This window comes from Neofelis nebulosa, chromosome 12 (assembly GCF_028018385.1).
Source record: "Neofelis nebulosa isolate mNeoNeb1 chromosome 12, mNeoNeb1.pri, whole genome shotgun sequence".
NCBI classification, from domain to species: domain Eukaryota; kingdom Metazoa; phylum Chordata; class Mammalia; order Carnivora; family Felidae; genus Neofelis; species Neofelis nebulosa.
In genome coordinates this window covers 48,778,915-48,790,826 of record NC_080793.1, presented here as the reverse complement: position 1 = coordinate 48,790,826, position 11,912 = coordinate 48,778,915, and the positions used below count along the sequence as shown (strand labels likewise).

Sequence of the window (11,912 nt, the reverse complement as noted above, 5' to 3'; positions counted from 1 at the left end):
AGGGAGGTTCAACTAGATTATCCCAGCAGGGAAGGGATGGGGACTTTGAGAGGAAAGGATTATCCCAGTGGAGGGCTGGTGCTCTGCCTTGGGGATGGTTGGGGAGGGGGGCATGCAGCAGGGGGATGCGGGAGTGGTCAGTCGGTGTCGAACAATGAAGACCTTGAGTCTGGATTCTGAATCTCGGTGTATTGGACATTGGCTGGGGTGGGAGAGGTTAAAGATGGCCTTGGCCTGCATCAAGCCAAACTGGGGGTTGGCAGTGTCTCATCCCTTCAAAAGCCTCCCCTCAAATTTAAGATGAGTATAGTATGCACATCAGAAAGGTCATCCGGTAGCCGGTTACTCTGTTTATTTCCTTTTTGTTACCTCGGAGTCTTGCGTCAACCTCATCCCTACTTAGTCCTTCAGGAATTCAGGGACAGGAGCACACCCCTGATCGGGTCGCGGGAGTAGGAAGAGCAAGGCTCGGCAGCCGGGTGTTAGCAGTTGGGCAGAATGTCTGTGAACAGCCAGTTTCCTCCAGAGGAGTCTCCCTCCCGCGAGAACTTCTGGAACACCGACCAGACTGATTTTACAGAGGAGGCCGAGGTTGCAGCTACCAGTGGGCAGAGCAGGGAGTGGCGCTCTTCCTCGTAGGGATCTTGCGAAAGGTAACAGATCTGATTAAAGGGCAAAGGCACAGAATCTGGGGCAGTGCAACGGCTCAACTAACGGTCTCCATTATTATTATCATAACTGTGAACCCCTTACTTAGAACTGGGGTGAGAAAGAAACCGCGGAGAACCGGAAAGGTCTGCCAAAAGGACCGGACGCGAGAACCTCCAATTGAGGAGGGGGGTGGCGGGGGCGATTCCCACACCAGCAGCCAATCCAGCTGTCCCGGGGAGGAAGAGGCGGAGCCAGGGCCTCCCCCGGGACTCCGCACTGCTCCGCGCGGTGCCACCGCTACAACTCGCTCGGCTCCCGGACTCAGCGCGTCCGCCACCGCAGCCGCTTCCCCGCGCAGATATGGCCTCAGGTGCCACCCCCGCGGCGGTGAAGGTGAGATGAGCCGTCTCGGCGGCTGCAGTCCGCCCTGCTCCCGCTGGGTGGGTGGGGGACCGCGCCTTCGGGCCACGCGCCGGGCCTGTGCGCCCCAGCCACGGCAGGCAGGGTCTGGGGCCCGGCCCCGGGGGCGCTGGCCCAGCGGCGTGGGTTGGGGGAGAGAGAATGCTTGCAGTCTCGCTCCTCTCCCCCCCACACCTTGGGCTCAGAGGCACCTGCGCCGCGCCAGGAGTGGGCAAGTGGAGAAGGGCGGTGGGTGGAGGCTGCGCTTGCTCCCCACACTCCCCCCGCCCCCCCACAACGCTTCCCCAGCTCCACTCCTTTCCGGCGGGCAGCTGCTGGACTAGCAGTGTGGGCGCCCGCAACTGCTGAGACCCGCCCCCGGTGCCGGCAGTACTCACGCTTCCGCTCCAACTCCGCTCGCTGCCCGCGGCCCACGTGGGAGAACTGGGTGCTTGAACTTGTGCGAGCTTCCGGTTTTTTTCTTATGCTTTCAAACGTAGGGCTTTTCTGTCCTGAAGTTTTCCCTGCAGCGCAATGCTTGGGGAATTCTGAGACTTTTTGACCTCACCGAAATGGAGTACCGGGCCGCTCCCTGTTTGGAGGCCTCTGGCTTTAAGCTGCTTTGTTTGCAACCTTGAAACAGAGATCGGTTTTCTTGTACCCTCGGACCTCACAGGTCTCCATACAAGGGATCTTTGTTCGGTGGAAGCTTTGGCCAGGGGAGGGCCCAAGTTCTGAAGGGTGCCTCGAGCTTCCCTGGGGCTTTTTAAACACATCCTGGTTGTAGTCTCGGGAGAGAGTGTAGAATTACAGAGCAATGGAAATATTGATGATGAAACTTCAGATCTCTTCTAGGTTGTTTATGATTGGCTAAGAACTCAGTAAATTTGTTTGACTTTAGAAATTCTTGGCGGATGGGATAGGAAGGTCTGGGATAGATCCCTCTTCGGTTATCTCCTGATTCCCGCCTTTGTGTTCAGTTCTTTTGGGAGAAGGCAAATCTCTGCGGTGTGTATTCAGCCAGAGTGATGAGTTTATTAGCCCTTGCAGCTCTTAATGAGACACTTAGAATGAGAAGGGGTAGGGTAGAGAGTGTTGCATTCATACTCAGACATGAAACTCAGCTTTGACATTTTGAAAAGAATCTTGCGCTTAACAAACATTTGTAGAAGGCCTCTACCTTGTCAGTAGCAGAGGACAAGCAGAAAATGTTTACCACGCTTATGTGCAAAGTAGGTGAGTTCTTTAGGTGTCCGTCTTTTAAGTGGGGATTTTCCTGCAGGGTTTGCTGGGATGGTAACAATTAATCTGTCTAGCACATGGTTGAAACTTATTAGATGTTAGTGCTTATTAGTGGGAGAGCTGAAATAAATTTTACAAGTCTTTTCTCCAACAATTATTTTGCTAGGTCTTATTAGATGACAGCTTTCAGTGGCTAAGCAGCGGAAGTGATCACCTTTCCCTTATAGGAGTACACTTAAAGTGACATTAGGAGCAGAGAGGGATGGTTATGGAAACAGCCTCCCTTCAGTCTTGTTTGACATTCTCCAGTCACACAATCCCTGTGAAATTAGTGCAGTACACTTAAGTGCAGAACGGGCATTGACTAGAGCCCTGATGTAAATACTGAATGACGTATATCTTTGGTCTTGGCGAGCTGCTGAATATAAAATTAAGAGGGACAAATAGTGCTAGGCCAGCTGGCTGATTTCTCTTTGAGCTTAGAAGGGTGACTGCTGTGCTTTGAGAAACCATGATGGCAACGCCAAATCCCTCAGACTGCTGAGGCTACGTCCTATGCAGGAGACACAAGGTGCCAGCGTGCAGAGCAAAATGGGCTCCTAAAAACCATACCCTGTCTCCAGATTGTGAAATGTAGAGCTGGAACATTTCTTAAGACCACATAGCCACACAGACCCTTTTTGTGGACATAAAGCTGAGGCCTGGAAAGGTCGACTAAGGTGTCCAGGACTATACAGCTGGACCTAGATAGTGATAGAATTGGGCCCAGAGCCTGGTGTGCCCCCAGCTGGATGTGAGGCAGTTCCGAAATACGACATGTCCTGTTTTATTGTGTGAGTAGAGAGATCATGCAGCCTGCACCCCCCTCCCCGTGCCCACTGGCTACTCTCCCATGTTATTAAGGATAGCTGTTGTCTGGGAGGACCTCAGGGAGACATCATCCTCCAACATCAGTCACGGGCAGGTGGTACGTATGACCATGCAGAGGGCTAAACTGGTTTTTGGCACCCAGACAGAACATTCTAAAGGGCTCTTTCAGCTGGCTATGGTTCCCCCAGGCAGCTGCTCTGGGGGATTAAAAATAAGCCTTATTAATCACGGTTGTTATCACAAGGAGGAAATACGGTACCATCATAAGTGTGCAGTGAGCTGTCAACAAAATGGTATGGAGAGAGACAGGCAAGTCACGGAGTCTAGACTGTGATGAATGGGCCTTTTGAGCTCTCCTTGTGGCTGCCTGAGTGTGGCTGGCAGAGGCCTTCAGACTGAGAGTCCTTGAGCGACTCTCCGAAACCAGGCCTCAACTGGAAGCTAGAGGCCAGGAAGCCTTCATTTTTTGCCTGGGGTCACAGTGGCCTTTTGGACAGGACGCTTGTAGGGCCGCCCTGAGCATTGCCAGGCATATAATGCGTCCTAGATGCCTCCCCACAAAATGCCAGTGGCGCTCCTGCCCCCTTGTTGTGGCAGCCAGAAGTGTCCCCATGGGTTTCCCGACACTCCCAGGAGAGACACTCCCAGGAGAGCCCGTACACGCTGGGTTGAGGGACCTGGGCCAGATCCCTGAGACAGAAACTACCTGGTGAGGAGATGCGGGAGCAGCCCAGTTTGCATTCCTACCAGCAGAGAAAGACCAAGCAATAGGGGGCTTTTTGTTGTTGCTTCGAGGGATGTTCATTTTTGTTTTGTTTTTGCTGGAAGTGGGAAGATATACAGAAACGGTGAAAGGTATTAATGCATTATTTCACTTGATTCTCATCATTCTATAAATTAAGGATCTCCTTTTCAGTACCAATGAGCAAACAGGTGATATAAATTTTTGTGTCCAATGGACTCTACTCCCTAATTGTGATTGTGATCATGGTATTCAATTTTTTAAATTTTTTTTAATGCTTATTTATTTTTGAGAGAAAGCGTGAGCAGGGGAGGGGCAGAGAGAGAGAGAGAGAGAGGGAGGGAGACACAGAATCCAAAGCAGGCTCCAGGCTCTGAGCTGTCAGCACAGAGCCCAACGCAGGGCTCGAACCCTTGAACTGCGAGATCATGACCTGAGCCTGAGTCAGGACGCTTACCCGACTGAACCACCCAGGTGCCCCATGATCATGGTATTCTAGTCTGTGCCTCAGAAACATCTAAAGCAATCGTTTTCAAAGTGTATGATGCATCTGCACCCACCTTGGGGATTTGTTAGAAATGCACGTTATCAGGCCTACCCCAGGCCTGCTGAATCAGAACCTCTGGGGGTTGGGGGGTCCAGCAATCTGGGTTTTAAAGAGCCTCAGTGTATTCAGAAGCCCACTAGAGTGTGATAGCTGCTGACCCAGGGAGCTTTGAAAAGGCCAGGTTTCTGCACTCGGAACAAGCTCTTCAGATGCTTCTTGGTGTTCTAGTTTCCCATGGCTGCTATAACCGTTACCACAGACTGGATGGCTTAAAACAATGCAGATGTATTTTCTCGCAGTTCTGGAGGTTAGAAGTGCAAGAATGAGTCCTAACTGGGCTAAAATGGGAGTGTCAGTAGAGTGGCTCCTCTTGGAAGAGCCAAGGGAGAGTCCCGGTCCCTTGCTTTTCCAGCATCTAGAGATCACCAGTGTTCCTTGGCTCATGGCCCCGGATCATGTCACCTTCTTTCCCATGTGACCATCTTATAAGGACATTTAGGGCCTACCCAGATAATCCAGGATAATCTCCCTGTCTCGAGATTTGTAACTTAATCCAGTAATGTAACATTCACAGGTTCTGGGGCTTAGGACACAGACAGGATCTCTTTCAGGAGCGTTATTTATTTAGCCTCAGCTAGTCCAGATTTTGGCAATTCGTGGTCTGGGCCATAGGGTGGGGGTGCTCATTTCTGGCTGCACAACTACCTGAGGAGCTTTAAGAACACAAACCTTGCCTTGCCCGGTTAATCAGAGTCTCTGGAATCTTGGACCTGAGCTTCAGTATTGAAAGTTCCCCGCAGGATTCTCGTATCCCGGAGCTGACCCAGGGGGAACACCGGGAACATTCCTGCTGCTGTGCCACAAGGGAAGGAAAGCTCTACAGAATATAATTAGCATTGAGGAAAATCCTTCTCAAAAAAAAAAAAAATTGGCCATTTCAGTAAAAGGCGAAAGATTTATGCGATCTGAAGAGAAACCAGAGTATAAAAAAATTGGCCATTTCAGGAGGTGAATTATATCTTCAAGGGGGGTGTCTACCCATTAGAATAAACATCCTGACTTTGCAAGGGGTGGTTGGTTAAGTAAAGCTACAGATGTTCTGAGCCCCAAGGTTATCTCTGATCAGAATATCACATGACCAGATTAGTTTCCCAGTGCCGCCATAGCAAAGTACCGCAAACTGTTACTTAGGCAACAGACATTTATTCATTGTCTGGAGGCTGGGAGGCCAAGATCCAGGTGTCAGCACGGTTGGTTGCTTCTGAGGCCTCTCCTTGGCTTGCAGTCAGCCAGCTTCCTGTGCCTCACACGGTCTTCCCTCTGTGTGTTTGTGTTCCTAATCTTGTTTTATAGGGATACCAGTCATAGTGGATTAGGGCCCTTCCTGTGACTTCATTTAACTTTAATTACCTCAACAAAGATCCTATTTCCGAAAAGAGTTGCATTCTGAGATATTAGATATTAGTGCTTCAAAATACGGATTTGGGGGGAACCAGTTCAGCCCATAACCATCACCTACAAGGGTGGCTTACGGAGAAGGGCATCTTGTCCGAGATGGAGCCACCAGCTATCTGGACCGTATTGCAGGTTTTCAACAGGCCACCCAGACTGAGACATTTGGCCACTCTGTCCCCATACAGCTGGGCTTCTGGGATTTTGCAAGGCCCTGGGAGGCTCAAAGCCAGGTTGGCTCAATTAAAGGAGAACTTTTGTCTCTTGTGCTTGCCAAATAGGTCAACGGCAGCCGGGGCTGCAGGACTGAAATGCTCAGATAAGGGATTGCTGCCAGCTTGAGCTCTGGCCTTCTTGCCTCCTCGTGAGCTTGAAGCACTCAGAGGAAGCCCACCTCTCTGGCATGAGCTAGTCTCAACTGCTTGGGGTTACGGTGTTTTGAGAATGCCGTCGTGGAGTGCTAGGTTCCTTCAGGTAGTGTATCTGGGCCTCAGAGTGATGGTGAGTGGTTCTTGAAACCAAGTGGGATATGTGAAATCTCCTAGGTCTAGGTACCAGGGGAAAAGGACGCAGGATAGGGGGTTAGTGTGAGCCCTTTTAGCATTGCTGGAAATAACCATTGTGGCCAGGTAAGCCAACATTTAGATAAGATGCTTTTGCACTCTCAGGAAGTCAAACTCTCTTCTCTTTTGAAGGAAGTTGACTCGGTGGTCTGTCAGTGGGAAAGTATGGAATGAACCCAGTAGCTGTTATAATTTGGCAGTGACCATGATTGACCAGGTTGGGGGGGGGGGGGTCTCTCTATTTTAGAACTTTATCTGGTGTAAAGTGACCTAGGAATTCCATCCTTGTCTCCAAACATATTTATTTCTAGCAGTCTAGGGTTTCCTGGATGGAGGGCTGATGCTTCTGACCCAGAAGGCCTGGTAAGGTCCTGTCGTTGCTTCCTGAGTGTGGATGAAGTCACAGATGGAGAGTCCCCTCCCTTCTTAGGTGTTTGCATTATTTCTGTTCGCTCTGTGACCCCGGTCCAGAATTTGACCTCTCTGGACATCAGTTTCCTTAATACACGGAGACAGAAAAACTTTCCCAGTACGGTACGATGCTGTAAAGGACTCCAGGGGATATTGGAAGGTAGTAGTACATCGTTGTAGTTGAGCGTGAAAGACCTCGGTTCCTATTCCAGCTTTGCTCCTTACTTCTTGGACAAGTTTCTTAATCTGATGCTTGTTTTTTTTTGTCTTTGGTAAAGTGACTGTGACACTGTGGGGCCTGTCTTGCAGGGTGGTTGTGAAGATCAGTTGAGGTAAGGCATCTGAAGCACTCAGCCTAGTGCCTGTGACTTGTAAGTACTCAGGCACAATTACTTCATCACTAAGGCGTTACCAAGGCAGGTACTAGATGGACTGTTGAATTGAGAGGCTCCACGTGACACCCTATTAGGTAGGACATGGGTGCTTGAGAGAGTTCCCTCCTAGTTGTACTTTGCTGTGGAGCCAGCAGGTGGCAACATTGCCCCATTCTGGCACTGCTGGCCTCCCTCCACAGCAGAAAAATGGTTAGAGGTCTATTTCCCCGATATGGCAGTATGCAGTTTGCTACATGTGTTCTGTATCCCTTTTGAGATGTGGTTTTCCATGAACAATTGGAGCCGGTTAGATGACTGGATGTGTTCACCTATAGATAATTCCAGTGCCCGAGACCCTGTTCCAACCTTCTGGGGAGCGGTAACAGCTCTTGCTTTCATGCCCAGTGAAACTACGTGTTCCTCTCTGAGGGCTGATTTACCACCTACCTAATGCAGTCATGGAGCCAGGGTGCTGCGGACTGAAGCTTGGGGCTGCTGATAGCGGGCCCAGGGGCTCCAAACTGCAGCAGGATCCCTGGTTGGCATTTCTTCATCGCTGCTGCGAGGTTGGGCTAGCTTCCCCCAAACCGAGGTGGTTTCACAACAAAGTCTGTGTTGTCTTGTATGTACAAGTCTGAGAATCCAGTATTGAATCCGGATGTGAGATGCCCTGGCCCAGCGAAAGGAAGGGTTAGGATTATATAAAACCAAATTTAAAAAAATTTTTTTCTATCAAAATTGGCATGGTTTAAATGTACTGACTTAAATGAACATTTCTGTTGATTTCAAAACTGCAATGTGGGTTTTGTCTTACGTGGTAGCAAGATACGAGAGAAATGTGGGGTCGGCATCGAATGTGTAACCTGCTGTGGTTTTAACATACCACAAGGTGGCACCAACTTCAAAAACTGGTTTAGCCACTTGAGGACGTTGGGGGGATATTTTTAAAGGTCTGAATCCTGTAACTAGCAGTTCTTCAGTAAAATCTCACTAAATTACCTGTGTTGTTTATTCTGTTTGGTTTTCCTTCCAGAAAACCGCAGGCCAGAGAGGTGGCCATTTTCCCACATATTAAATAGAAGTCAACTTGTGTCACTTGATCTGAAACTCACTCAGATGTTCAGTTAATTCTTAACTCTGGAATTTTTTCTCAAGGAGCTGCTTTCTTTCATTTAGTAGAAATTTTACTCCAGTGACAATAGATTTAAAGCTTTTTGTTGAATAAAAGGAAAACGTGCAGGTCACTTTCCATTCAGTTTCTAGTAAAGTGTCCTCTCTTTAACCTGTCATCAGTAATTTAAATCCTGTTTCTCTTTGAGGAACTGTCAGCCCAGGGAACCTGAATGATTTCAGTCATTGAAGTTTTAGTTAACTGTTCAGTTAATATTTAGTTGTCTTTGTAATTATTCTTGTTTGTGTTTCTTAGTCATCAAATTAACTCTGGAATTGCAGTATCAGGTTCTTGTAACTCTGATTAGCACCTGGAGACAAGGACTAATAAGTTCATCTCTGGAAAATGCAATACAACACTTGAACTTAAAAAATTTAGAACTTGTTGGGGTGCCTGGGTGGCCCAGTCAGTTAAGCATCTGACTTCAGCTCAGGTCATGATCTCACAGTTTACAAGTTCGAGCCCCTCATCGGGCTCTGTGCTGACAGCTCAGAGCCTGGAGCCTCCTTTGGATTCTGTATCTCCCTCTTTCTGTCCCTCCCCCTCTCGCTCTTTCTCTCTCAAAAATAAATAAACATTAAAAAAATTTTAGGGGCTCCTGGGTGGCTCAGTCAGTTAAGCGTCCAACTTCTGCTCAGGTCATGATCTCGCCAGTATTGAGTTTGAGCCCCACATTGGGCTCTATGCTAACAGTTCGGGGCCTGGAGCCTCCTGCGGATTCTGTGTCTCCCCCTCTCTCTGCCCCTCCCATGTTCATGCTCTGTCTCTCTCTCTCTCTCTCTCTCTCTCTCTCTCTCTCAATAATAAATAAAGGTTAAAAAAAAAACTTTTTTTAAAAATTTTTTTTAATTTAGAACTTGCATTACTTATTTATATTTACATATATATGAAGGATAGTTTGATTTTATAAATATACATGAAGCTAACTTTTTATGCTTTTTCAGACTCTTCTATCATGATCTCTTATAGCTCTGTGATTTCAGTGGCCTAGGAAAGAAAATCTTTCTTGTTTCTTTATCAAATGGCATAATGAAGAGAAATCATTACTGGATGGGGATACAGAATATTTTCTGTCCTGGCCGTCTTTTGAGCATTTCTTACTCCATAACCCATTTAGTAGAGAAAACAAGATTGGTTAGAACCACATGCCTCGTTTTTAGGTTTGCTTTTCTAACTTAAGCTAGTTAAAGTATCTTTCTATGCTACCTTTGTTATTGCCATAGTCAGAAACAAATGTCATATAGTCCAAAATATGTCCCATGCATTGGTTATTTCTGGAATATAGAAGGCTCTCAAATGTGTATTGAATGAGTGATTGTTTTTCTGTGATGTTCAGTTGTTGTTTTTTTTAATTTTTTTTTTCAGTGTTTATTTATTTTTGAGACCGAAAGAGACAGAGCATGAACGGGGGAGGGGCAGAGACAGGGAGACACAGAATCTGAAACAGGCTCCAGGGTCTGAGCTGTCAGCACAGAGCCCGACGCGGGGCTCGAACTCACGGACTGCGAGATCATGACCTGGGCCGAAGTCGGACGCTCAACCGACTGAGCCACCCAGGCGCCCTTGTGATGTTCAGTTTTTTAAAAATAACTAGGACTTAGCAGGAATGGTGAAGAGCATATATGTATGAATAAATGAACTTGCATGAAATAATGGTCTTGTTTACAATGAAAAATGACCAAATATGTTGTTTTCTTATTGTCTCCTTTAGATTGGAATAATTGGTGGAACAGGCCTGGATGATCCTGAGATCTTGGAAGGACGAACAGAAAAATACGTGGATACTCCATTTGGCAAGGTTCATATCCAGTTAGCAGAGACATACCAGCCTCTTCCTTTCTTCTTGCTGGCTAGGTTTTTAAGTTAAAAAGAACTTTTTTTAAATTGCTTTTGTCGTGGCAGCACAGGGCTCTCTGCCCCCGGCTGAGAGGGGCCAGTATTCCTGTCACTGGGCTCTGCCAGCTGAGACCGTGTCCCTAAGAGTGCCTTGGACTTCACACGATTGAGAACATGGCTTTTGAACGTGCACACACAACTTCTCAATTTTTATCTCTAGAAGCCAGACACTCATTTCAGAGACCGCAACTGCACTTCTTCAGATCTCTGCATTCAAATCAGCTTCTAATTGGGGCCTGTGTGTCTTCCATACTAATTTTGGAGACAGACTGATGACACACGGTAGCAAATAATGCAAAGTGGCCTCTTCTCAGTAAGCCCTGGCCCAAAGGGGGGATTTCCTGAGGATGCAGAACACAATAGCATAACTAAACTGGAAATAAAACACTCTTTTTCTGTTGCATGGAGGCTATTTGTTCTTCCAGCTCTTGTGTCAGCCAGCTAGGATGAGGTGTCTGCCTTCTAATTCCATAGTGTTGCTTCCAAACTTGATGGTTCTCCTGGTCCTGTAAGATCCCTGCATCTGGCAGTCTCAACCCAGTCCTCCTTTTCATCCAAGGCTATAGATTGACCTTGTGTTCTCTAAGTCCTGCTTTCGCCTTGGCTCACTTCACGGTCTCCTGTTTTCTTAACCCTCCCCCCCCCCCCGCCCCCTTCAAGTTGTCGGGACCTTCCTCTCCATTATCTCAGGTCGTCCCATGACCATCTAAGACCTGGTTAACATGGCAAACTGTTCCAGTGCGGAGTCCTTAAATTCTGTGACAGTGAACTCCTTTCTGCACCTGTTCTTGTACCCGCCCAATACCCTTGACACATCTCTCTTTGATCAGTGTAAGTGACATCAGAATCCCCGGGGCGCTTGGCTACAAATAGTTCTTGCTAAGTGTGGTCTACCCCATGCACCCAGGGCAGCTCTCCAGGTCCTGTGACTTTCTGTGCTTGTAGAAGGCTCAGTATTAGTGACTAAGTTAATCAAATATAGACTCTTGTACTTCTTTAAAAGCATATCTTCCAAGTTCTCATGAATCCTTTTGTGGTTGAACAATGGAAGTGGCAGTTTTTAAATTGTTTATATATGAGTGTATCCACGTCACTGGGTTGTAACCATTTTTCATTATGTTCAGCCTTCTGATGCCTTAATTTTGGGGAAGATAAAGAATGTTGACTGCGTCCTCCTTGCAAGGTAAGATATTCTAAGCTTTTTGAATGTTGGTACCAAAGGAAGATTTAAATTTGACCTGAATTCTGGAGAGAGTAATGACACAGGAATGAGTTTTTATGTGCTGGTGGAGCCAGAGCTTCTCGGTCACCTTTATTTACTACTTATGGTTTTGGGGTAAATTATCTGGACTCTGGAGAACAGAGATCTCACCCCACCCCCCTTAGACTAGACAAGTGGTTAGAGTAATTAATGAGCAGTACAGCAAGTCTGACAAAAATTGAAGCTTCTGGTTTCAGTTCTAACTTCAAGAGGAGAGAGGCTTTCTCATGTCCGTTGTTTTTCTTCTTTTTTAAAAAATTTATTTTAGAGAGTAAGAGTGTATTTGTAAGCAGGGGAGAGGGGCGGGGGGGGGGGGGGAGAGAGAGAGAGAGA

General features: G+C 47.4%; 1 protein-coding gene across 2 annotated transcripts in view; it reads left to right on the top strand.

Moving 5' to 3' along the window:
- The first annotated feature begins 454 nt into the window (after nucleotides 1–454).
- The window catches only part of MTAP (methylthioadenosine phosphorylase), a 48,335-nt gene continuing 36,877 nt past the window's right edge, over nucleotides 455–11,912 (top strand). Inside the window, exons 1-3 of one of the 2 annotated variants that reach the window (XM_058695220.1) lie at nucleotides 455–1,044; nucleotides 10,134–10,220; nucleotides 11,443–11,501. In XM_058695220.1, coding sequence (XP_058551203.1) covers nucleotides 1,012–1,044; nucleotides 10,134–10,220; nucleotides 11,443–11,501 — 179 coding nt within the window. In that variant the 5' untranslated portion in view covers nucleotides 455–1,011. The remainder of the gene's footprint in view (nucleotides 1,045–10,133; nucleotides 10,221–11,442; nucleotides 11,502–11,912) is intronic. The other variant, XM_058695219.1, reaches the window with a different exon arrangement.